The sequence below is a fragment of the Misgurnus anguillicaudatus genome, chromosome 7 (assembly GCF_027580225.2).
Source record: "Misgurnus anguillicaudatus chromosome 7, ASM2758022v2, whole genome shotgun sequence".
NCBI lineage: Eukaryota > Metazoa > Chordata > Actinopteri > Cypriniformes > Cobitidae > Misgurnus > Misgurnus anguillicaudatus.
Genome location: NC_073343.2, coordinates 41550136 through 41576230, shown reverse-complemented (window position 1 = coordinate 41576230; position 26095 = coordinate 41550136). Strand labels below are relative to the sequence as shown.

General features: G+C 38.5%; 2 protein-coding genes across 2 annotated transcripts in view; one reads left to right on the top strand and one right to left on the bottom strand.

Moving 5' to 3' along the window:
• Positions 1-1596: 1596 nt before the first annotated feature.
• LOC141365410 (protein ELYS-like) lies at positions 1597-26011 on the top strand. The gene is made up of 11 exons (XM_073870013.1): positions 1597-2457; positions 2856-2898; positions 4506-4611; positions 5180-5305; positions 5450-5662; positions 7807-7987; positions 8076-8284; positions 8384-8500; positions 8594-8678; positions 8790-8939; positions 25452-26011. The coding sequence occupies exons 4-7, from the start codon at positions 5261-5263 to the stop codon at positions 8240-8242; spliced, it is 606 nt and encodes a 201-aa protein (XP_073726114.1). The 5' UTR covers positions 1597-2457; positions 2856-2898; positions 4506-4611; positions 5180-5260; the 3' UTR covers positions 8243-8284; positions 8384-8500; positions 8594-8678; positions 8790-8939; positions 25452-26011.
• LOC141365215 (uncharacterized) overlaps positions 23440-26095 on the bottom strand; it is an 83117-nt gene continuing 80461 nt past the window's right edge. The window contains 4 exon segments of the mRNA XM_073869184.1: positions 23440-23894; positions 24090-24157; positions 25247-25350; positions 25436-25708. Coding sequence (XP_073725285.1) covers positions 23696-23894; positions 24090-24157; positions 25247-25350; positions 25436-25708 — 644 coding nt within the window. The 3' untranslated portion in view covers positions 23440-23695.

The window sequence follows — 26095 nt, the reverse complement described above, 5'->3', positions numbered from 1 at the left end:
TTTCTTAATGCAGATTCATCCATTATTGTAAATATTGTGTAATTAGAGAGGCTAAATAAAGTGATGGTGGTATAAAGTGCATATTTATGCACCAACGTATGGGTAGAATGTTTTTAACACTGTGGTTTTGCTGGTTAATAAATGAAATAAAATACATTTATTCATTAATAACTTGTCAAATGTATACTTACATAGTTAAGAGATTAGTAATCATTTAAAGTGATGATGATGTTATGTCCCATCAGATGTTTATATTAACAACAAAAAGAAAACTACACTAAGCCAGAAATATTATTATAATTTATAATAAATTAAAATAAATTAATAATAAAGTCTTTTTTTAATGTTGTGCTTTGTATATTTATAAATTAAACCAGTATGAGTTACATTCACAGCACATTCACTTTGTACATTATAAACAAGCATAACATTATAAACTTACATTAGTACAGTGTGATGCATTTTAAAGTGGCTAAAGGCAGCGTAAAACATGTTAACAAGCCACATACCAGCAGATAACCATACAAATGTTACTATATTGGTGGATTTAATTTGTCAAAAAACATTGTTTATATAACTACATATCAATACTACATTCACATTTTGATGTGATATAGAAATATTGTAAAAAAAAATGCGTTTCTTGACTATAAATTAAGAAAAATCACAGCTCTTTGCCTCTAACTCAATGCATTTCAATGGCTCACTATGGGCTTCTAGGAACTAACTGAAGTCTCCGTGAATCACGTGACGGCCGAGCTTCTGGACTTCCGTTGGCACAACTCTGTTTCTCTATGGCTCTGACAAAAACAAGTTGCACAAGTACACAAAAAGAATATTTGTTATATTATATATTTTTTAAATAACATCGCTAAAAGATTTAATTAATCGATCCTTTTTTTATTACGTGTTGAATTTGAAAAGCTCTTTATATTAATCATGCATCTTACGCAAATTGCGCTCGTATAATGGAGAATACGCGACTGCGTCAGACTTTCCCTATCACATCCGCTTAAAAAGGTACAAACTAATCTTGTTTACATGAAATAAGCCTGCTCCCGAGCAGGTTTGAGCTTACGGACCTGTAGCTATGACAGCAAGTCTAGGATGAGCTTCGAAGAACCAAACGATCCAAGATCATGCCAAATCGTCAACAAAAAAATCCAGCTAACTGAGATAGCGACGTACGAAGAACGGGCCCCTGACGTCCCCGAAAAATTCTGGACAGTCCCGAAATCTAAGCTGCTGTCCCGAATCCCGCATTCTGCTCTAATTGTCCCGAAAATTATACTGAAGCAAAATCTTAATCCCGAATCCTGCTCTAATTTGCCCCTGAAAATTATACTGACGCAAAATCTTGAGTAGTTATTGTCTGATAAAACATACGCGAGGATTTTGAGTCATCCTGCAGCCAGCCCCCGCCGCCTGCTCATTGGCTGCAGCATCTTTGTTTTTTTATATAGGCTGTAGCCGCGCAGGACAGTTAAAAGTGCAGGCAGTGACAGTCAGTCGCGTGAAGGAATCAGATTGGCTGAGGGCGAGGCACTGTGTTAAAAAAATACTTCTATAAGTATTATATAAATTTATATGCATATGTCCTTATATTAATAAAAATATGATTGGTTCAGTAATTTTAGTTTGAAATTCATTGTCTTTCAAAAATTACTGAACCAATCAGCCAATCTGATTCCTTCACGCGACTGACTGTCACTGCCTGCACTTTCAACTGTCCTCGCGGCTGCTGTAACTTTCACTCTCTTAATCTACTCTATAAGTCAACAAGAGGACAAAAAGCTCATATTGTCTTTGTGCATATGGATGAATTAGATTAAATTAATAGAAACAATACAACTTTAAATTCACACTTGAGCTATAGCCTACCGTGGTTGTGGAGGTTCAGTAATTTTAGTTTGAAATTAATTGTCTTTTATAAGTACATTAAATAAAGAAAACTATTGGATGATCTAACTATTATTGTATGAAGTATAATACTTCTATAGCCTACGTATTATATACATTTATTTATATGCATATGTACTTATTAATATTCAGTTGGTTCCGTTTGAAATTCATTATATTTTATTATTAAATAAAATAAATAAATAAAACTATTATTGGATCCGCAAACCAACCCCCGACGTCTGCCCCCCGTCCCGAAATTCAGTCAATCTCATCTGGTCACCCTAGTTATTAGGCATGTTCGACTTCAAGAAGCGCTGCGAGAACCCACATCCTACGTTGATGACGTCAACGTATCGCGAGTCGAGAAATTACACGTAGAGTAGAGACCTAATTTCGAATCGCTCTCGCGGTACATTGACGTCATCATTCTGTCAGCGCCGCATGAAGTCGAACACAATTTGCGGGCGCGCGCCTCCGTCCCTTGAGTTCAAAATACTGGATTTAACCGATGTTTACCTCAGACGACAGTTATCGTTTTTTGTGATAAATTCTGAGGTAAGTTTTCATTAATTCCTGGTTACTTCATTAAAATAAGTTCACAGTAATGTTCATTTTGTTGTTAGTAATTCGATATGACTAAAATATTATGAACTTTAATGTTTACTGTTGATGTAAGTTAAGCTGGTAGTTTGACTGAGCTCGTGATGCAGATCTTTTATTTGTCTCTACCTTTATATAAAAATGTGTTATCCTCGTTCTTTAAATTTATTTGACATTGTTTAGTTAATTATAACGCAAGTTATTTCAGTTAGCGTTTGACGCGTAAATGTGATGTTATATAATACCATGTTATATGCCAGTATGGGCACACAGTTTATAGTAGAAGAATTTAAACAGAAGCCACCAATTCTGGTTTAACAACTATTGTATATTTATGATCACTTTTCTTTCAGGTCATTTTCTTGTTGTGTTTTGATGTTTTCCATTGGCTGAAGAGTAAGTATTACTTTGTTTGTATTTGCACCCAAAATAAGTAGGGATGCACCGAATCCAGATTTTTTAGGTTCGGCCGAATCCCGAATCCACCGTTTAAGATTCGGCTGAATCCGAAACCGAATCCTACTTGCATCCTTATTCCATTAACACAGTACAGCACATTAATGAAGTAAACAACGTCCACAGCAGTGTATTTTTCATTTTATTTAACTGTACATTATGCCAGGATGACAAGTTGGAAAAACTATTTTGACAATTACCATGGTAAGCCTATGCATAATGAAAGCGATGCGTTGCGACACGCTCGTTTTTCCAATAAGCAAGCAGCTCCGCGCTGAAAACCATATACAACTTTGAGTGAGAAGCTCCGCTCGTCAATGTCAGTTTTCACACGGCCGTCCAATTACAGTGGAGGAGGGGCGGGACATTACCACAGCAACCAACCGGCTCACAGCTGAAGCATCACACCTACCAAGCGCGCGGCTGAAAAACAGCTGGCATTTGGCGTCCTCAAGGCGTTTTCAGCCGTGTTTAAAGGTTTTGGTGTGTCCAGCTCCTAAGACTCACCGAAAGAAAAACCTCATCTCCACATCAGCACCCGATGTGTGTAATCAACGGCCGCGTGACGTCAAACAGCGTAGCGCAAGCCTAGGGTTCGGTTCGGTGGAAAAAAAATCTAGGATTCGGCCGAACCCGAACCCCGTCAAAAAGCCCAGTATTCGGCCGAATCCGAATCCTGGATTCGGTGCATCCCTAAAAATAAGTGCTCAAAAAGCTCTCCTCAATACAATGGATAAATAAAAAATATAACTACAAATTATTAACTACAACTATATAATCAGAGCTCACTTTGACTTGATGTACACATCAGTCTCATATAATGTATTAGATGATGCGTATAGTTTTAATAAAAAATGTTTTTTCTGTCATCATTTTATATTTTATTGTGCTCAGAACACAGCTCATTCACCCAAATCAAATAGGGACTCGCTGGTTAATATCCATCAGCTTTCTGCAATAAAATCCTACAGATGTACTCTTAAACAAAGACAATTATAAGATCATCCTATTGGATCCAGTTATGCAATAAAACCTACTTGAAATATTTGGAAAGAAAAACTAGTGCAGTATACATTGTATAAATTATAGTATCTTAGCACTTAGCACAAAAGTGGTCCCCATTGACTTGACCATAGTAATTTTTCCTACTATGAAAATTCAATGGGCCCCATTTTAAGAATGGACTACTCTTTAATCTTATATACATATATAGTAGTATTGCATCCTTCAAATATATAAAGACCTTTTAGTTTTATCAGACTTATAAAAGACAGATCAGCTGTACCGATTCTTTCGCAAAGTCCCTTTGCTTACATTTACAAGTATACATTTACTTATATATGCTACACCAATGTTATCTTGCACTGAAAGGTCTCAAATCAAGCATTTGAAGTATTTTAATAATTGGGGCTAAAAACAATGTTAAAATGTAGAAAACCCCTTTTATAATTAGTTACCTACTTGGATTAATCATGATTGACTTTTTGTAAAAAAAAAAACTTGTTTTAATGTTGATGTTTATATTGTTTTTTTATGTTTTCACTTAGATGCTGTGACAAAAAAGCAACCAGGACACCACATCTGCAGTGACAGAGAGCAGGATGGGGGAGGAATCAGAAGGCCCAGAGGATAATATCAACTGGTGCCCCTGAGGTGATTCAGATTGTTCTGTTTCTTTTGTTTAGTAATAAGTGATTTTATGTGATTTTGTAAAATAAAAGAAATTTAGTATTCAACCCACATGTTTTGCACATAATTTTTTATATTTTACTTCCATGTATTTACAGCCAGGGTGCCTATTTATTTCCCAATGTGCCCACAGTAAGCCCACACTCTGCCCACAGTTAGCCCACACTTTACCCAATGTGCCCACAGTTAGCCCACACTTTTCCCAATGTGCCCACAGTAAGCCCACACTTTGGGCTGTCCCACTGTGGGCCCGCTACCGGCGTAAAATGTGGGGCACGTTTGGGCCCCATAGTGGGACAGCCCACACCCAGCCCACACTTTGGGCTGTCCCACTGGGGCCCTATTGTGGCCCCATAGTGTGGGGCCCACACATGCCCCGCATTTCACCCCGGCAGTGGCCCCACCTGGGGCCCAATGGGACATGTTTGCTGGGAGGATACAGCATGTTGTATTTCTTATGCTTTGTCTTTATGCTATATAGTTTATTTTTCAAGAAATGCAAATAGATTTTTAACATAATTTCTCTCATCAGTAAGCATGCGTGACCTGGCAGCCCAAGTCACCAGCAGCTTGCTGAGTTTCCCAAAACTGACGATAGACGCTCTGGGAGAAGATGAAGTTACGCTTGACTCCGTACTGCATGGAAGATTTACTGTTGGTGAGTGTTGCTTTACCCTGATGGTATGTCTTAATGACTAAATGCTTGAACTATGGATATGTTGTTTGAATTGATGCATTGACAAATGGTGTTTGTTTGAATAATGTCAAACGTCTTTAAGTTTCTCTCAATTGTTGCCATCAGGAAAGAGTGGACTGGCCTGGCTTGCTTGTGGGCCCCAGTTGGAGGTGGTCCATGCAGTTACTGGCGAGCGTTTCTCTGCTTACCGCTTCAGCGGGGTGTCCGAGCACCCGCCCAGGGCTTCGCGTGGGTCTGGAGGAAGGTGAAGGCAGTATGTTGTGCCTTTATGATCTTGGCATCTCCCGTGTTGTCAAGGCTGTGGTCATACCTGGCAGGGTAAGTGTGAACAGCTCTATTGTGTTTTATGGATGAGTTTCATGGATTGCTGTATTTTCTTGCCTTAATGTTTAAAATGCAGAGACTAGGGCTGTCGCACAATTAATCGTAATTAATTGTACACAAAATAAAAGTTTGTTTTTGGGTATTGTTTTGTGTACTGTGTTTAGTAATTATGTATGAGTATATATCACACACACACATACAAGTGTTTTTTAAATATATACATAAATGTTTGTGTATTTATGTATACATAATAATTACAGAATTCACGCAAATATTAAGCAAACACAACCTTTTATTTTGTATGCGATTAATCGTTTGACAGCCCTAGCCGGGACCAGTGTTGGGGAAAGTTACTTTTAAAAGTAATGCATTACAATATTAAGTTACTCCCAAAAAAAGTAACTAATTGCATTACTTAGTTACTTTTCATGGAAAGTAATGCTTACGTTACTTTTAGTTACTTTTGCGTTACTTTTTCTTGGCTAAAGCTTGATCTCTTTCAGGCCTTGCAGGTGTTTTTATGACTGAAAAGTTCTGCATTCGGAAATTGCATATTTCATCACAAAAATGTTTAGCTCTGGCCTGCCACCTCAGTTTTTGACTCAAACTGTTTCCACATAGGCACAGAGAGTGCATACGTTTAGTTTATTTCAGTACATATTTTTTAATCAAATTAATTAAACTAAAAAAGTAACTTGAGTTACTTTTTTGAAAAAGTAACTTAAATATTAATGTGTACATTTAAAAAGTAATGCGTTACTTTACTCGTTACTTCAGAAAAGTAATATTATTACGTAACTCAAGTTACTTGTAATGCGTTACCCCCAACACTGGCCGGGACCTTTGCTTATAAACTATAATAAATTTAATAATAATGTGTGACACAACATAATACTTTGATTTATTATCAAATTAATATTAATTTCACATTATATTTCATTAATCTAACCACCCCAAACTTTCTTTGCCATTAACAAAGCTGACACTGTTTGTCAAAGCACCACGAAAACACTTACTGTTTTTGCACTGATATATGAAGCAATTAGACCCCTTTTATCAAACTCAATATAATACAATACTATGTATAGGATATTAATAGGCATTGCAGGTCTATAGATTATAAATGTGACTAATGTTATAATGGTTATAATTTCTATTAGATAGAGCAGAAGCAGTAAAAGTGCCTATCTTTCTATCTCTCTCTTGCTGATTAAAAAAGCTTAATCCACTCATTATTTCAGATTTAAAAGTCTACTTGCTGTCCCGGGGACAGACTTTACATTGCTTTGCGTCTTTTATATTCCGAGTCAGCTTAAGCTTTGCTCGTTCAGTGCAATGGGCTTGACATTAGCACTGCTTTTTTGCTACAATCTCTGTGCAAACTTAATATGGATATGGTTTTAAAAAAGATATGGTTTATTAATAATAAGATTATTTAAAAAATGTGAGAAAGCAAATTCAGCGAGTGGTCGTAACAAGAACCATCGCCATAGAAACCGGAGGCACGCTAAAACTGCACTCAAGCTTTAGCGCGGTAGCGCTCATGGCCGTTTTCCGATCGACTCAGGTTATACACACAATATTAATCAGACTTGGGACCCAAAGTAATTAAACTAGGTCCTAACCGGACCCGACTGACCATTTAAAATATAAACTTGGAAGAAACATGGAAGACACTGAGCTTGCTTCGCGTCGCACCCAATTCATTGAGAAACAGAGAGCACGCGAATGACACTCATAAGGAGAGACACGACGTGCTTTCACGCAAAATGAAGCCAACGTGTTGAATGCTCAGAGCACGTTATAAAACGTATTCTTAAAATCCACATTTCTGTTTTAATAAATGCTCAGCCTCATAGTAAATCATAGCATATTGTCTAAAACATTAGGTAGCACATTTGCGAACCATTAAAAATTAGGGTCGCAACGGCAGTTCAAAAGGTCGCATATATGACCATTTTGGTCGCAGTGAAGTTCCCTGCAGTGGAAAAGCTCCAAAAAGTAGGCTGACCCAAACCGTGGGGTACTATGCAATGAGAAAAGAGCCATTAGTGCCTATAACCAAGAACCAGTGCTTAACCATTCCACACCTGTTCTTGCATAGAGACTACTGTGGATGATCTCCTTGTCTTATACAGATAACAGCCATTGAGCCCCTGGTTAGCTATGGAGGGGCCAGTGCCAGCACACAGCATCTGCATCAGAGTCTACGTTGGTTCTTTGGAGTTGCTGCTGTTGTAACAGACGTTGGTCACGTTTTGCTGGTTGACCTCTGTTTGGATGACCTGTCTTGCAGCCAGAGTGAACTGGAAGCATCAGGTGAGATTGTGACAGATGGTGGGTTTTTTTGCCTTAAAAAAAGGCTTTATAATAATCTTAAATTATTTTTATGTATGCTTTGACACAGATTTGGAAGTGGTCAATAAATCTCCCTCTGAGATCCCACGCTTTAGAGAGGGTGCGATTCAGCAGGGCAGACACCTGTGCCTGCAGCTCAGCAGCCCCACAGATACAGGGGCAACAGCGCTGCAGTATATACAGCGGACCAACCAGCTTGCTGTAGGCTTTTGCTGATGGCTACCTGCAGCTCTGGAACATGAAGACCCTCAAAAAAGAGTTAGTGAAACTTCGTAGTACTTGTTGTGTTTTGTATTCTCTTTGTCCTTTTCATTGTACTTTAATGTAAACATGAACCTGTCCTCTTTTGCTTTCTAGATATCACTCACTGCTAGAGGGTGGCAGAGTGCCCGTCTACGCATTCACGTTCCAGGAACCAGAGAATGATCCCCGAAACTGCTGCTATTTGTGGGCCGTGCAGTCAGCACAGGATCAGTAAGTTTGCTGTCTCTATGACCAAGGACACAACCATCACATTCGATTTTTAGTGTGTACATTGTACCTTATGATTTGAAATTGTTGTTTCAGTGAGGGGGATGTGGTTAGCCTTCATTTATTACAGCTGGCCTTCGGAGAGAGGAAGTGTTTGGCTTCAGGGAAAAATATCTATGAGGTAAAATAAATAAGACTACGCAGTTCTATAATATTCATTTTAAATATACATACTTATGATATGCAAATTGGTCGCTGATAATAATTCATCTTGTAAAATCGAATGCTTAAGGTCTCGAATATTGTGATGAGCGATATAGTCAGGACCTGAATGGCACGACGTTCCCACTCAGGGCTCAAGCGACTAATACTCGTCTGATCGGTTGCCAGACTATAGAGAAGTTTCGTCACCATCCTGATCGGGATGACAGCATGAATGAAGGTTTGTTCATATTTATTGTTTTATTTAAGTTTATTTGACAGTGACAATCAGGGACATTATGCACCAATTTTTTTAAGGGGGCACAGTGTGCACAGCTAACAGAAATGTGTACATACATAGTGATGGTCGTTTTCGAAGCACTGCTTCATGAGGCTTTGAAACATTTATGAATCTTTTGTTTCGAATCAGTGGTTCGGAGCGTGTTTCAAACTGGCCCAAGTCACGTGATTTTAGCTAACGAGGCTTCATTCAATCCGATGGTTCACCACTAGGGGGAGTTGATCACAAAGAACCAGCGTCTAATATCACATTTATCCGATCTGACTCAGTGTTTCCCCTACCATTATATAAGGGGGGCGCCTCGCGAGGATTGGTGCATCTGATGTGTTTATTTTCACAGGATCCATTAAAAAGAGAGTTTTATCGAGGCCTAAGCCTCCCACACTCTTTAAAATCTCACAAGAAACAGCTTTCCAGTTGGAGTCAAAAGGTCCATACAACAGTCTGTGTATAAAACGCATACGAAGTTGCAATTCTGCTTTGCACATTGATAAGGCCTTGACCTCCTTCATCTTTGGATAAAAATAGCACACTTTGGGATACCCAGTGTAATTTTTCCCTAAAAAAAACTACCAGGACTTTCTAAATCTCTACAATTAGACTTAAAGGAGGGTCTAGACAAGCTAGGCGATGCCATAAAGAGGAGGCCACAAGGTTGTTTATAATAAGAATATGCCCCCTGTATGACATTCTTGGAATCAATCACTTCCATTTATTTAATCTTCCTTTAACATTTTCTAGAACATTGTCCCAGTTTTTCTTTACAATGGATTCATCTCCAAGAAAAACACCCAGGTACTTAAAATCTCCTTTAGACCAAAGTAAACCATTTGGAAGTTTTGGAAAACCCTTTAACCACTGGCCAACCAAGATAGCCTCACTCTTGGCCCAATTTACTTTAGCTGATGATATCTCATTAAAATCATTTAAACAATTTTCCACTGTGTCAACATCTTTTTGATCACTAATTAAAATCACTACATCATCAGCATAGGCAGACAGGGTAACATTTTTTCCAGAATAGGGTAAAACCAAACCTTTAATACTTCCTCTTAACTTGTGTAAAAGAGGTTCAATGGCTACAGAATATAACATGCCCGACAGAGCACAACCCTGTCTCACACCTCTTTGCACATCAAAAGGAGCACATAAGCCACCGTTAACCTTAACAATACTTTTTTTAACAAAATCTTGTGTGAATCCATATGCTTCCAGGGTTTTTAACAAATATACGTGTTCAACCCTATCGAACGCTTTTTCCTGATCTAAAGAGATCAGGCCCACATCAATATCCTTCATTTGTGCAAGTGATATATTGTCAAAAATTGATCTCTTAGGGATACAATATGTCTGATCAGAGTGAATCACCTGCTCCAATACACCTTCAAGTCTGTTAGCAAGTGCTTTTAAGGGTAGTTTATAGTCGGAACACAATACCGAAACTGGTCTCCAGGATTTTATCTCTGTAAGGTCTCCTTTTTTTGGTAAAAGGGTAAGAATAGCTCTGCGACAGCTCAAAGGCAAATATCCATTTTTAAAACTGTCATTTAAAACCTGGAGCAAATCTTCCCCCACCACTGACCAAAACGTTTTAAAAAACTCAACTGGCAGACCATCTATACCTTTCCAGGTTCCATACTTTGAAGTGCTTTTTTAAGCTCCTATAGACGTATTTCACCACAAAGGTCCTTATTTGACTCAGTAGAGACTTGAGGTAAGTTTTTCAAAAAAGAAGAATTAAAGTTGTCTTCTGTTATCAGCTCACATTTATATAGCTCTTTATAAAAACCAACAATTCTTTTACGAATTTCCTTATCATCAGTTAACATTCTCCCAGACTCAGATCTCAAAGAATGGAAAAATCTTTTTTGACCATTCTTCTTCTCAAGGCCAAAAAAAAAACATTTTGATGGTACATCCATTTCATCAATGCTTTGAAAGCGAGATCTAACCGATGACCCTTTTGCTTTCATTTCTAAAAGTTTATTCAATTTGGCCTTTTTCTCAGAAATACACCTTGTAAATGTCCAATCTCCTGTGGATTGTAGCCGTTCCTCCAAATTAATAATATCCATCTCTAAAACTTTCATTGACCTTTCTACATTTCTTGTGACATTCTTTGTATACTGCTGACTGATCTGTTTAATTTGGACCTTTCCATAGTCCCACCACTGTTGTATTGAGCTAAAGGTTGTTTTTGTTTCTCTAAAATTATCCAAAAAACCTCAAAAGCATCTTTAAAACCTTTATCACTTAAAAGCGCATTATTAAAATGTCAATATGCACTTTTTGGCTTTACACTAGGGCTGCACTTTTTCAAGTTTTTAATTAACCGTTAACCGACACCCTTAGCGGTTAATACTCGGTTAACCATATTATGCGCAAGGCAACCCAGAGATACAGACACACGAGAAAGGGGTAGTTATTAATTTTTCTTTAACCCTTATGTGTTGTTGGGGCCATTTTTGCAATTTTTTTGTCTTAATTTGGCCACAACTTTCTCTGTGTTTCAGCAAATGGAATGATTTTTGGTGACAAATCTTATATTTACACATATTTTAAGAAAATGCTTTGAAATTTTTCAAAAACTTAACAATATACCGTGGGCAAATTTACTACCCTTACGTGTTGTTAGCGGCCAAAAAAGGCCACTAAATTAAACAGCTGTAAAAATGTATCGGATTAAATTTTTTTCACATTTTTTTTGCATAAATCTGTTAATCAACCTCAGTACTGATCAAAACTACCAAATGTTTGCAAAAATTCCATGATTTTAACTCTTTCATTGCCAAGTTTATAAGTAGTGTCACTGATTTGGGGAAAAAAAACACACAAAATGACAGATTTTCAATATAAAACGTGACTGTGGACTGGATTTTCTTTTACCTTTTTTACAGTCTTGGGCATGCCAAAGATTGGTAAAAACATTGGCTTTGATGCATTTTTAGTTTTTGTGCAGCATCAGATTTAATTTTTTTCTCCCTCATTTATTGTTTGTGGCCATTTTTTCCCCATTGAATTCCATTATAACAACATTTTTTGATTGCTGAGCCATGACACCTTATTACCATGCATTCTTGATTGTTTGTGGCTTTTCCTTTTGCAAAGAGGTAAAATTTGTCATTTTTACTGTTGATCACCATGTGGCACCATTAACCCTTTAGTAGCCTGTGTAAAAAAACAGAGCTTAAATTCTGGTTTGTACATTGAGTTATATGGACTATAAAACCATTGTGTGTGTACGAGTGTGTGTGTGTGTGTGTGTGTGTACGAGTGTGTGTGTGTGTGTGTGTGTGTGTGTAGGGTTAGTGTTAGTATTGAGGAGAGAGCACCTCCCTCGCGCACCAGTTAGTGCTGCACTGGTGAGAGGTATTTAGTCTCCTGTAGCTGTCCCTCTAGACACAAATCCACAGACACCAGCAGGCACCAGCAGCTCAGGAGTGAAGAGGGGAACATGCAAGTGGTGTACAGAACCAAAAAAAGAACAGTCAGCACTTGTATCCGTTGTGGTAGACACACTTGCAAAGAGCACCAAGTAATATGCTGCAAGTCCTGCTGAAAAGACTGAACACACACACGTACACATATACACACCAAAAAATTTGTTTGATTGTTTAGTTCTTCATCCATCCTCTACTCTTGCTTCATTGTTCAGTTTATTTGAAGTTGTTTTTGCATTTTGGTTCATAATAAATGTTGTTCATAAATCTGATGCAGAGAAGATTTTTTACAGATTTTTCCACACAGACGCACACACATGCAAGCACGCACGCACGCAGACACACACACACACACACACACACACACACACACACTCTCTCTCTCTCTCTCTATCTCTCTCTCTATCTCTCTCTCTCTCTCTCTAATATGCTGTTATACTCCATATAACTCGATGAACAATCCAGAGTTCGGGCTCTTTTTTTTGCACAGGCTACTAAAGGGTTAATGGTGCCACATGGTGATCAACAGAAAAAATGACAAATTTTACCTCTTTGCAAAAGGTAAAACCACAAAGAATCAAAAATGCATGATAATAAGGTGTCATGGCTCTGCAATCAAAAAATGTTGTTATAATGGAAGTCAATGGGGAAAAAATGGCCACAAACCATAAATGAGGGAGAAAAAAATTTAATCTGATGCTGCACAAAAACAAAAAATGCATCAAAGCCAATGGTTTTACTAATCTTTGGCATGCCCAAGACTGCGAAAAGGGCGGAAAAAAACTCAGTCCACAATCACCTTCCACATTGAAAATCAGTGATTTTGTGTTCCCTTTCCCAAATCAGTGGCATCACCTATGAGCCTGGCAATGAAAGAGCAAAAACCATGACATTTTTGGAAACATTCGGCAGTTTTGATCAGTACCGAGGCCGATCAACAGATTTATGCAAAAAAAATGAAAAAATATTAATCTGATACATTTCTACAGCCGTTTAATTTAGTGGCCTTCCCTGGCCGCCAACAACACGAAAGGGTAGTGAATTGGAACAAGGCACAAGGGTTAATAACTGGTTGGACCACATTTAAAATGAAATTAATTTATAGAAATAAAACACAGTGGTAAGGACAGAGCAGCTTAAGTATGTCACTGACTTTTGCGTTCGTGGGGATGGTAGGCTGGGCTCCGCGGCCGCCTCTCTATGATGCCCGGGTGTTGGCTGGGTTTGTCGCGATAGTCGGTGAAACGATGATTGCCGGTGCTTCAGCCTCTTACCGGTTGGATCACTTGCCCACCCCGACACCGTCTTTCACCGTCGTTTTGATATTTTCTTGTAATTAAATCATTTAGCTTCTTTAGAGAGAGCAAACACTTATAACTGAATGTGTCTGCTGCATGAATTCACAGCGGAGCTGAACGCGCGTCACGTCACAAAGCAGCAGGTGTCAGATTTAATTTATTTCTGTCAGAGTTTGCGAGGCGAGCTGAATGACCAGACGATAGCAGAAGCTGCGTGCTTACTCGTTTTTGTTATAATGCACATATATGATGTTTAATATAAGCGAGATAGTTTGTTGTATTTTTTATCAAGAAAAATAATAAACCCATCATTCAAGCAGCGCTTTATGAAGGAGTAGCTGGTTGCACTGCTTGGAACTGGCGAGTTCTGCGAGAATTACCTGCGCACATTGACTCAAGCACTTAATTAAACCAGCTGTTTATTCATAAGCACGCAAATTCATACGCGATTTAATGCAGCTTTTCTTTGTTCGCTTCATATTAGAAAACTGCTACTACTTGTGGACATTACAAATGTCTGGGAGCGCTTTGGCGGTCTCTGGTGGTGCAAAAATGTATTACAACTAAATTCAATGCACGCCATTGATGCCACTTAACCGAGCAAAATGTTTCACTCGGTTAAACAATTTTTAACGGTTAATCGGTTAACCATGGACACCCCTACTTTACACAGTTCAAAAATAAAGAGCACTGAACCATACAATGATCAGAAAAGGTTACAGGAATAATACAACAACTTTTAAAAACATTTGTCTGATGTTTGAAATAATAAATCTTATCTAATCTTGCCAAAGATACAACTTTGTCACAAAAATGAGACCATGTATACTGTCTGCTATTCCCATGAAAAATTCTCCATACATCATTAAGCTCATGAGTTTTAATTAGTTGTATAAGCCTTTTACGTGATGGCATATGAGGTTCAAGGTGATTTCTGTCAATATTCTGCTCAGTACAATTAAAATCACCACCAAGAACTAAAAGTCATCACTACTACAATTTTCCAAAGCTAAACATAAAGTATCTAAAAAGACAATTCTTTCAGCTGATGCAGTTGGAGCATATACTGAAATAAAAACAAAAACTTCATTTTCAAACAGTCCTAATCTTTAAAATTCTGCCTTTTAGAATTTCTTCCACATCATAAGAAACCGGAGTAAAGTATTTAGAAAAGAGAACAGCAACCCCTGCACTAAGTGAATTTTTGTGACTCAAAAAAGAGAGCCCCTCCCATTCCATAGCCCAATCTACTTCATTCTGTGTATCACTATGTGTCTCTTGCAAAAAAACAACATCAAAACGTTTTTGCTTAACCAACTCATAGATCTCTGCTCTTTTTTTGCTGTCCCTTGCTCCATTGACATTCAGGGATGCAATATTAATATTACTAATATTAAAGCTGCGGTCGGCAACTTATTTGATCATATTCACTGAAACCAACACTATTCTCCGATAGAACAACATAAATTAGACTGTTTAAGAAAAAACCCCGCGCTTCTAGCTCCACCTAGAGCCTGTTATTTGTTTTGCAAAAATCCACCGCTCCCGGTTCACTTGGTCCAATCAGGGCAGGGCGGTTAATTTGGTCCAATCAGCGCAGGGCTGTGTAAAATCTGCCTGTCAATCACAGTACCTGCACGCGCCACAGATCCCCTCTCGCGCGTTACAATATCACGTGCATCCGCCTGAAGTTCACGGGGGTTTTGGTTTGAACGAAGTGTGACGGCGGAGAGAACATTCACTAACAAACTTACGATTCCTCGGTTAACAACTAGAGCTAGGAAAACAACAAATGAAAAGAAGAAAACAAAGATAGAAAGTGACCGTAATAAAACTAGGATCAATATCGGACCAGCATTTGAAAGGTGAAGGAATCTACAAGATTTTCAAGGGTTCAAGCTAGATGCAGAGCTTGCCACATTTCTTCTCAACAGGTAATTGTGCTTTATCAACCATTGATTGTGTTTCGGAGTGTTATGCAAGTAATCTAAGTGTTCTTGCTAAGTATGCGTTCACAATAATACTGGTGCACACGCGCTGACGAGAACGAGCTCGTGGGAGGTTGCTCGGAGGTAGTGGGGGAGGGACATAAAATTGTAAACATTTGGAAACTGCTCAATCCTCCAGAGTTGCCGACGGCAGCTTTAAAAGAAAAGAAAAACAAAAACAAGCCCCATACAAGCATAGCAGCTGGGACCATAGAGACTAAAAAATTAGACTTCTTCATTATTACTATTTTCGATACTGAGCTTTCTGACAATTTTCTTCAGTCGGTACATTTCTCTATTAGTAAAACATCCCTCACTCATTAAAACCCTTGACCTTTCCTTGACCTTTTTACATTCCGTTTATTCTTTGTGATTCTCAAAAACCGTTTAATGCTTTGAACGTCATAACCCTGAACTTGACACTCAGATTGAGACAAAACACTACTAGAATCAGATGAATATTTATCACTTTCATCTTCCTCTCCCGCCATCTCACATCTACTTTTTTCACTATCTTCACAGCCCCTTCATTTTTTGTCATCTTCCTTTTTAGGGGTACTTTAAAAGACTGTGAATTTTCTGTTTCTGTGAGATTCACATCAGCACAAACAACAGATGCTTTATTTCCTTCTTGAACATTTCTATTTCACTTTCCAATTGTACTACCAAACTATCCATTGGTTGTACAGAATTGGAAGACTTAGTCCTGTTTACAGTCTCTGGTACACTCTTTTCAACATTCATATTCACAACTGAGTTTTCCTCTGCATCTTTTGTAACATTCACCTGAAGCACATCAACACCTGTTTCTGGCATTAAATCTGATGATGTCTGTGGTCTAACTATTTCATCATTCACAACATTTTCTGCTTTATCTGGGCACGAACGCACCAGATGACTTGCCTTACCACAGCCAAAACATCTCATCTTATCAGTAGTAGCATAGATCGAATAGTCAAAATCATCCATACGAAAACTAAAAGACACATCAAGCTCAGCATTGTCATTTAGTATCATAAAAGCAAATCTCCTGAATGAAACCACATGTTTCAAGAGAGGAGAAACATTTCCAAGTGGTATCTTTCTAATTGGTAAAACCAATCTACCATAGCGAGATAGCATGTTTACTAAAAAAGCATCCTTCGCAAAAGGTGGCACATTTGATAAAGTCACTTTCTTAGACTGCATTGAAAGTGGAAGCACGGGGGTAAACACATCGTCTAATACTACCCCATGCTCCACTAAATCATTAGCTTTTTCCACTGTACTCAAAAACATTACAATGGCATTATTCATTCTGGACGCCGACAGAATAGAGTCGTAACCCACCACTTTACCTGCCGCTAAACAACATTCTTCTATACTTGTAGCGGACGCTACTTTCACACCATGACGCCTAGTAAGTGACTCTAAATCTACCGCACCTGCATCCCCCATACTTTCGCGTAAAACGAAAGCGGCACGGCGCCCCGCTCACAAACAGTCCTTAATTACACTCAACAAACTAGCTTAACAAATATAAACAAATAGACAGAAAAAAAGTAGGAAAAAGTTTGCAAACGCACCTGCACACTCGCTCTCACAACCACGCTCCACTCGCTCCACCCACACCCACACGCACACGCGCAACAGAGAGAGAGAGAGAGAGAGAGAGAGAGAGAGAGAGAGAGAGAGAGAGAGAGAGAGAGAGAGAGAGAGAGAGAGAGAGAGGTAAGAATGGTGCCCACGTTGAGAAAACTTATTAGAAGACTAAAGTATGTCACTCATCGTTAACTGTATAACACTGGATATAAGTCATTGTAAAGTTTAGTAAAATAATGTATTTTGATTACACATATCAAACCTAACTATACGATTGTTTTGCTAGCTGCTGAGCAGCATAGGGAATCTATATGGCTAATTTTTAAGACATGTTGCTGATGCAGTACTGTGTGTTGTACCTTTTCTGATAATTAAGTCTTTTGTTGTAGCATCTTATGCCTAGAATTATTCAAGGAGGGTGATTCTTTTAACTTCTTACAAAGATTGATCAATTGTGCATAATGACATGTGCAACAAATGGATATACTTCAAACTCATAGACTTGCATCATTTAAAGTTAAGACACTCTTTTTAAAATATTTTGGGTCAACCTCTGACACAGATTTAAAGCTGAAACTTATCAAATCCTATCAGAAGTCCAGAATGTCATTGAAACACACCAGTGGCTTTGCTGTCACCAGTATTAAACATGTTACCCCTCAAAGTACCCCTCCACACAGGGCTCTCACATAACAAATTACAATTTAACCCCTGTATATACATACCCCCCCAAGATGTAAACCTAGGGGAAACACTGGTAAGGATGGAGTCCCTGTAAGGAATATGAACCACCTTCTTCCCAAGAGCCATGTCTGCTAAAGCACTATTGAGACAATCAGAATAGCACTTCAAACACAAATCTGATTATTTGATGCTTGTCCTTATCCAAATTAAAGTGGTTATATAGTGTTTAGATGTTATACAGAAGTTATATATTGTGTATCCACTGACCTGATGACATTTCCAAGGGTTGTTAAACTGAGATTTATAGCTGTCCCTTCCTTAAGCCTGTCGGCTTCTGACCCCGATGACCTTTTTCTCTCGCTGCCAGCCAAGTCCACCAAGTTAATGTTAGATTGTTTGGTGGTGCACTCCTTTGAGAATATCTGCAGGTGCAATAACAGACACACCTTACCATTGAAGATCATGTAGAAAATGTAGAAAAATCGATTGCAGTACAGTATCACCTGCTTGAGTTGGACGATGATGAGCATGTGTGAGCGACTGCTGTTGGCGTTCATGTGCGTGGCCACAGTGGTTCGGGTGCGTGTTCCCTGCTCCATCAGCTGCTCCACCTGTACAGCATTGTCACAGGGCACCCGCCTCAAACACTCCACGTAGAAACCCCTCTGCTGGTCCTCTCGTACCCGAAGACCACCAGAAGATCGGCTGGCCTTTGATAGGAGATCTATAACCTGAGCATGGTATAGTTTGCCACAGAAGTACCATGTTTTAACATAACTTATCTGGATGACTATAATCAAGATTAACATGAGATAGACATGTGTGCATGCTTACCTGTTCGTTGTAAATTTCCAACATGCTAAAAAACACCTGAAATTGGGTTGACAAATAAGATTATCATTAAGACTAAAGGTTGTTTGTGTAGCTCTCTATTAAAGTCCCCCGTAGTCAATAAATGTAATCCCTTAAAACTCATATTTGATTATCAAAATGACATTTAATGGGACACTATTGAAAATAGGATTAAAACATTTGATTGTTACCCTTTTGGAATCCATTCAGCTGATCTCCGGGTCTGGCGTTACCACTTTTAGCATAGCTTAGCATAATCCATTGAATCTGATTAGACCATTAGCATCTCGCTCAAAAATGACCAGAGGGTTATGATCTTTTTCCTATTTAAAACTTGACTCTTCTGTAGGCGCAATTATATTACGCAGTGCCCGAAAATAGTCCCCTTGGTAACTTTCAATAGCAGGGGACTATTTTCGGGTGCTGCGTAATATCATTGCATATGCTGCAGCCATGGTATGGCAGCAAAGTCCTTAATTATTATGCCGGAATGAGAGTATAGTTCCTAACCATATCTGCCAAGAAAATCACAACTTTTAATTTTCTGTCAGTCTTAGTACATGATGTAACTACAGAAAAGTCAAGTTAGAAATAGGAATTTTTTTGAAATAGATTATTCTAAGCTATGCTTAAAGTGGTAGCGCCAGACCCAGAGATCGGCTGAATGGATTCCAAAACTGTAAAAATCAAATGTTTAACTGTAGGGGAGCTGGAAAATTAGAATATTTTCAAAAAAGTGTCCCTTTAAACATTTAGTGTTAAAAAGAATTAATGTGTGTCTTAAAGTAGATTAAATGTAACTGCACACTTGCGTCATTTAGTATATGAATATGCAAATTAGTCCCCGCCTCCACTTGATTAGACTGCCTAATCCCCTCGGTCAACACGTTGATGTGATTGGTCAAATATGGACGTAGTGTCCGTGTTGTCACCCGTAGGTTCATGAAGAGCATTTTTGAAGCCCAAAGTAGGGAGAGCCTACCTTTGCCATCTTGGCAGCGCAATAACCAAAAATCGTCAAAGAGGTGACTTAGTACCTTAAAGGTACACTTAAAGACCTTTATAATAGGTACCATGCCAGTGACAGCATGCATCAATGTTTTAAAAAGTGTAATGTATCAACCTACCTGACATTGCCTGCTGTCTTGTGTGCTCCTGAAAAACTGAAAGAGTCTTTCACAGAGAGTGGGTATCAGGCCTTTATTTGGACCATAACCGACCATGGAGTAACTCTTTCCAGAGCCCGTCTGTCCATATGCCAATAATGTGGCATTGTAGCCCTGCAGTGCATTATCAAGGATACCCTGACCCAAACGCTGAAACACATTTGCCTGTGAGGTATCACAGGAATCAGATAAAAAAAACTTAGTTTAGCTGCTCAATGTTAATAGTTGTGCTATATGACAGAATTACAATAAACATAACTTGCCCAACTTTACAACAAACACACCCATTCCTTTAATAACCAACTTTGGCTGTAAACAAGTACAAAGATGCATTATTGTTTACTAGGTGAGTACAGTATAAAACCTAATGTCTGTTACCTGATCTGCGTAGCGCCCACCTGTCTCTTCAGGTACAAACAGACCATCTTCTGGTGAAGCCACTGTGGGACCAGTAAGCGTAGTCAAAAGTGAAGGTGCGGCTGTTGGGTTGGTTGCGTGGATCTTGAATGCTGATGTTGTTGGAGGTCATGGAGATAATACAGCGACTACCTGCATCCCGTTCCCTCTACATAACCAAAATATAAAGCATTAACAAGTTGAGTGTACTTGATCATCAAAGACAGCAGCCAAACAAAGCCTACAAACACACACACAAAAAACATAAAACAATTTTAAGCATTGCAGTATTTTACATGATGATACTGACCTTATTAAAGGGCCTGACTCGGACTGCCACTTTCACACAGTCCTTGCTTGACATTGCTTAAAACGGACCCAGAAACACAATGTTGTGACAGAGCGGCACGCTGAAACCTGAACCTTACGTTAACTTTCGATCAGGGCCAAGCAAAATAAATAATACAAGACCTACTTTCTGTAAGGATCACTTTCAGTATCCATGCTTTAACAATGTATATGAATTCTAGGGATAAATTTTATTGCCTTTTCTAGTTTGGATTGTTGCAATTCTCAATACACAATTTAAAATTTGATGTTTAAAACCACAATGGATATTGCAGGTGTTTGTTAAGACAACCATTATTACACAGTTGGATGGACAAAACCCCTTAACAAAATTCTGACCATTCAATTCTGATCAATGGTTTTTTGAGTGGAAGCATGCTAAGACGTGTCCTTTAAATGTACACTCCACTTTTTTTGAAAATTAACTAATTTTAAAGCTCCCCTAGAGTTAAACATTTGATTTTTACAATTTTGGAATCCATTCAGCCGATCTCCGGGTTTGGCGGTACCACTTTTAGCATAGATTAGCATAATACATTGAATCCAATTAGACCATTAGCATAGCGCTAAAAAATAACCAAAGGTGCAATGATATTGGAGGCGCAATGATATTACGCAGCGCCTGTCTGAAAATAGTCCCCTGCTATTGAACGTTACCAAGGGGACTATTTTTGGCTGCTGTGTAATATCATTGTGCATCCTGCAGCCATGTTACAGCAGCAAAGTCCTTGAATATTACACCGGAATAAGAGTATAGTTCCTAGCCATATCTGCCTAAAAATGTGCAACTTTTAATTTTCCGTTGGTCTTAGTGCCTGCAACTGCCATAAACGCTTTTGGTGTGATTGCCCCCTCTCATAATGCCTATTTCGCCCTCTGTTCTCCGATGCTCATGGAGCATCATATACAGTTAACATTTGTGCGATCTTCCGGTCGATCACGATCGACGTATTGGACACCCCTGTGCTAAGCTATGCTAAAAGTGGTATCGCCAGACCCGGAGATCAGCTGAATGGATTCCAAAACTTTAAAACTCAAATGTTTAACCCTAGGGGTGCTGGAAAATGAGCATATTTTCAAAAAAGTGCAGTGTCCCTTTAAATAAGGCACTGTTTATAATTCGGGGTAAAAGATGTGAGCTTGATGTACAAAATACAAAAATGCTGTAATCTTGTTTACAAGTCTTGCCCTTAAGAAAACATATTTTGCATCAAAACAATTACATAAATGAAAATACTGATGATGTCACAACCATCCAGTAAAGAAGTGGAAAAAATCTCTTTAGAAATGTAAATTATTTGTATTTGAAAGCAAATATGCATTACAAGAGTTCACAATGCTCTTTTAAATATGCATCTGAACAAAAATAAATGTACATTATTTGCAATGAACAAACTTGGGGTTCTTCAACTTCAGACCTAATGATAGAGGAGACTAAAGGGGATCGCACACACGCCGCGCCACGCCTAGGTGAAATCGGAGGTATTGTAAACCGGAAGTGCACATTAAATAGCGCGAGCTTTGTCAGATAGCGTCTACTTCAAAATGTAAAATATACGTTAGCAGCCAATGTTAATCATTAATGATGTGGGACAAATATGATGTTATTTAATGTTAAACTATGTGAGTGGCGCTCTGTGGCGCGACAGGGATTAGAACAACTTCCTGAGTCACAGCTGGGCGGCGCGGACAGGGGCCACCTGTCAGCGCCGGTGTGCGTACACTCATAGAAAACAATGCGTTACATTTTTTTAGAACGGCGCGGCCGGTGTGCCATCCCCTTAAAGGAATAGTCTATTCATTTTCAACACTAAAATATGTTATTACCTTAACTAAGAATTGTTGATACATCCCTCTATCATCTGTGTGCGTGCACGTAAGCGCTGGAGCGCGCTGCGACGCTCCGATAGCATTTAGCTTAGCCCCATTCATTCAATGGTACCATTTAGAGATAAAGTTAGAATTGACCAAACACATCAACGTTTTTCCTATTTAAGACGAGTAGTTATACGAGCAAGTTTGGTGGTACAAAATAAAACGTAGCGCTTTTCTAAGCAGATTTAAAAGAGGAACTGTATTGTATGGCGTAATAGCACTTTTGGGAGTACTTCGACTCGCCTGAAAAGTCCGCTCCCCTTCTCACTCTCATAATGGGAGAGGGAGGGTGTTACTGCGCCGAGTTGAAGTACTCCCAAAAGTGCTATTACGCCATAAAATATAGTTCCTCTTTTAAATCCGCTTAGAAAAGCGCTACGTTTTATTTTATACCACCAAACTTGCTTGTATAACTACTCGTCTTAAATAGGAAAAACGTTGATGTGTTTGGTCACTTCTAACTTTATCTCTAAATGGTACCATTGAATGAATGGGGCCAAGCCAAATGCCATCGAAGCGTCGCAGGGCACCCCAGCGCCCACGTGCACGCACACAGACGACAGAGGGATGTATCAACAATTCTTAGTTAAGGTAATAACATATTTCAATATTGAAAATGAGTAGACCACTCCTTTAAGTGCCAAGTCCAGCAAAATGTCCATCCGTTTAAAATAGACCATCTTGTTACACTTAACCAATGCAAGGTGAACCACATCATCCAAGTGGTGGAACCCATAAACCTTGTAATTGTTAGATCTGGCTTAACATTTCCTACACAATCCGTTCTATAAACAAACCAAGTAACAAAATAATTCACAAGTATCAAATTTTATTTATTTATAGCATCGCTAAAAGACTATTTACTTTTGCATTAGTAGAAACATTTAAAAACTAAGCCATCTTTTTGGTGCTCAAGTCCCTCAGTAAACAGCTTAATTTATAATAAAATAATTTCTCAAGATAATTTTTGGAATAACTAAACATCTAATTTAATTAGAAACTAGCAGGCTGCAGAGTTCTTAGGAAAGGGAAGAGCAGATCCCATGCATTTTTGGGGATGAATCACAATTAAAGTTTCTTTCTCCGTGTCACTGGTTTAGGGAAAATGGCATCCATCATGCGTTTACGTCGTAGATTCATCTTCAGCAAGGGAGTATCCTTCACGTCCGTACTCTTTTCAGTTCTTGCGTTCGGTTCGGCTGGACTAGCCAAAGGAGAGAGGAAACTGATCTCAACAGGCGGTGGAGGTTCTGGGGCCGCCTTTGTCCTGTTAAACAGATCCAACATTCAAAAACACTCAAGGAGGTGTTTAACAGTTTTAACAAAACTATATATAACAGTTTTGGCTAGATGGGATGCAACTTTGGGGGTAGGGTTAGTATAAAACAGCACTCAGACACAGCGACATTTCCGCTATTGCTGTATCCCTTCTAGCCACAACCACATATAACAGACAGTTCACCTAGTTGTTCTCTTCTTTTTGAGTTTGACAGCTTCAGTTTCCACTGCATCATCTACCGGGCCACTGTCCTGTGACAAAGAAGAAAACAAATTGTCTAATCCAGCTCTTTATATACACCATCAGTTATCAGTTACCCCTTAACTGTCCCGTATACGGGACACCTGTATTTACTTCAATATTGTTGAGGTAAATGTTAATCTATCACTACAAACTATATATTGTTGTAAAGGTCTAAGCCTCTAGAGTACATATTTCAGCAGTGTCTTATAAAATAAATTATGAAGGGAGAGTAATTAATTCATTTATGAAGAGAGTGCGCCTCAAAACATTTATATCCTGCTAAATGTCACTGTCTTGCCAGCGGGGCGCCTACGTTTACTTCAGTGTTTCCATGTGAATTCTTATCCAATCATGACAAACTATATATCATTGGAAAGCTCTAAGGGTGTAGTTTTCATATATCCTCACCATTTTCTGAGAATTATGACGTAGTGAGACTCAGTTTCTAAAATGTCACGGGCCAACATGTAGGCCCAATTTGATTTTACATATTTCTAACACTAAACCCCTCCTCTAAACCTAAAAAATCTTGATAAACTATATATCACTGGAAAGCTCCAAGACTGTAGTTTTCATATTTCAAAACATTTTAGCAGTAATAATAATGCAGTGACAGTTATTTATTAATTTGCAGCAAGAGTATGCAGCAAACCGTTGACACCTAGTGGCCTTTGTTGGTAAAACGACAAAAAAAGTCACACAAACCTAATTTTTTGTGATTTTACCTTGAAAATTGAATCACAACAACTTGAGACTTATGGCTTAATTTTTGCATTATTTCTTTTTTGAAATATTTACATTTTTATAGTTTTATTTATAAAATGAATATGTTATGGAATTATTTTTATTTATTAAAAGAAATTTAAACGGCTATAACATTTTTTCTGTTTAATATTTTCATATCCAGACACTTCAGTGAAAAACCTTAAATTGTCTTCTTTAAAACAAGACCAAGATTAGGCTTCTAGACAAAAAAAATGCCAGAGTTATATTAATTTGAAGGTGCAGATCAAATTCCCCCCACACACTTAAAAGGGGTGGGTGACAGCGTAGGGGTTAAATAAAATGGTGCCTTATTTGACTTAAATGGCACTAACCTCTTTAGGATGGGAATTTACTGCATCTTCTGAGGTTTGCATTTGAGGCACTAATGTTTCTGCCACTTCAGTTTCATTTTGTACAGAAGTACCTTTTCTCCTTCCTATAAAGATAATGCAGAAAAATTATAAAAGCAAATGGAAACTGTATAATAACAGCAGAGGTAATAAAACATTGACTGCAACTACCTCTTGTTTTCCTCAGGTCAGCAGTGGAAGTGACTGAATCAGCAACGGATGAAGTATTTTGTTCAGGCACCTTCCTCCCTTGAGTACGTCTCGTTGACTTGTTGGCAGGTTCCTGGATTTCTGATCCCACCAATTTAGATTCTTCAACACCTACATTCTGGGTTTCATTCAGTGTTGCCGCAGGCACCACAGATTTAGTCGTTCTTCGCTTGGCACGTATTATTTCAGTAACAACCGGGGCAATCTCCTCCCAGACTTCCTCATCGAGTCGTTCTCATACCTGCAAACTCAGAAGGGCTGAAAAAGGTGACACATTGTATACGAAAACTTTGTTTAATGTTATAAATTCCACCATCAACCCCTCCACTGGTCTTGATATAGAAGTGTCATTAGTTTCCTGTGAAGACTTTCTCTGTTTCTTTGAACAGAAGACACATGACCCAAGAATGGGGCTAAACCCATTCATCTGACCCTTCAACTCTCTAGATGTACTGCTGTTTTTAGTTGTTTTACTCCTGTTACAGATAATCCACCTGATAGAAATAGTGGATCACCTAAAGGCATCTGGTTCCCCAACTGATGTAATGCCCCCTCTCTTCTTTAAACAAGTTATAGATGTGGTTGCTCAAAATCTTCTGTCTTTGATAAATCGCTGTTTAC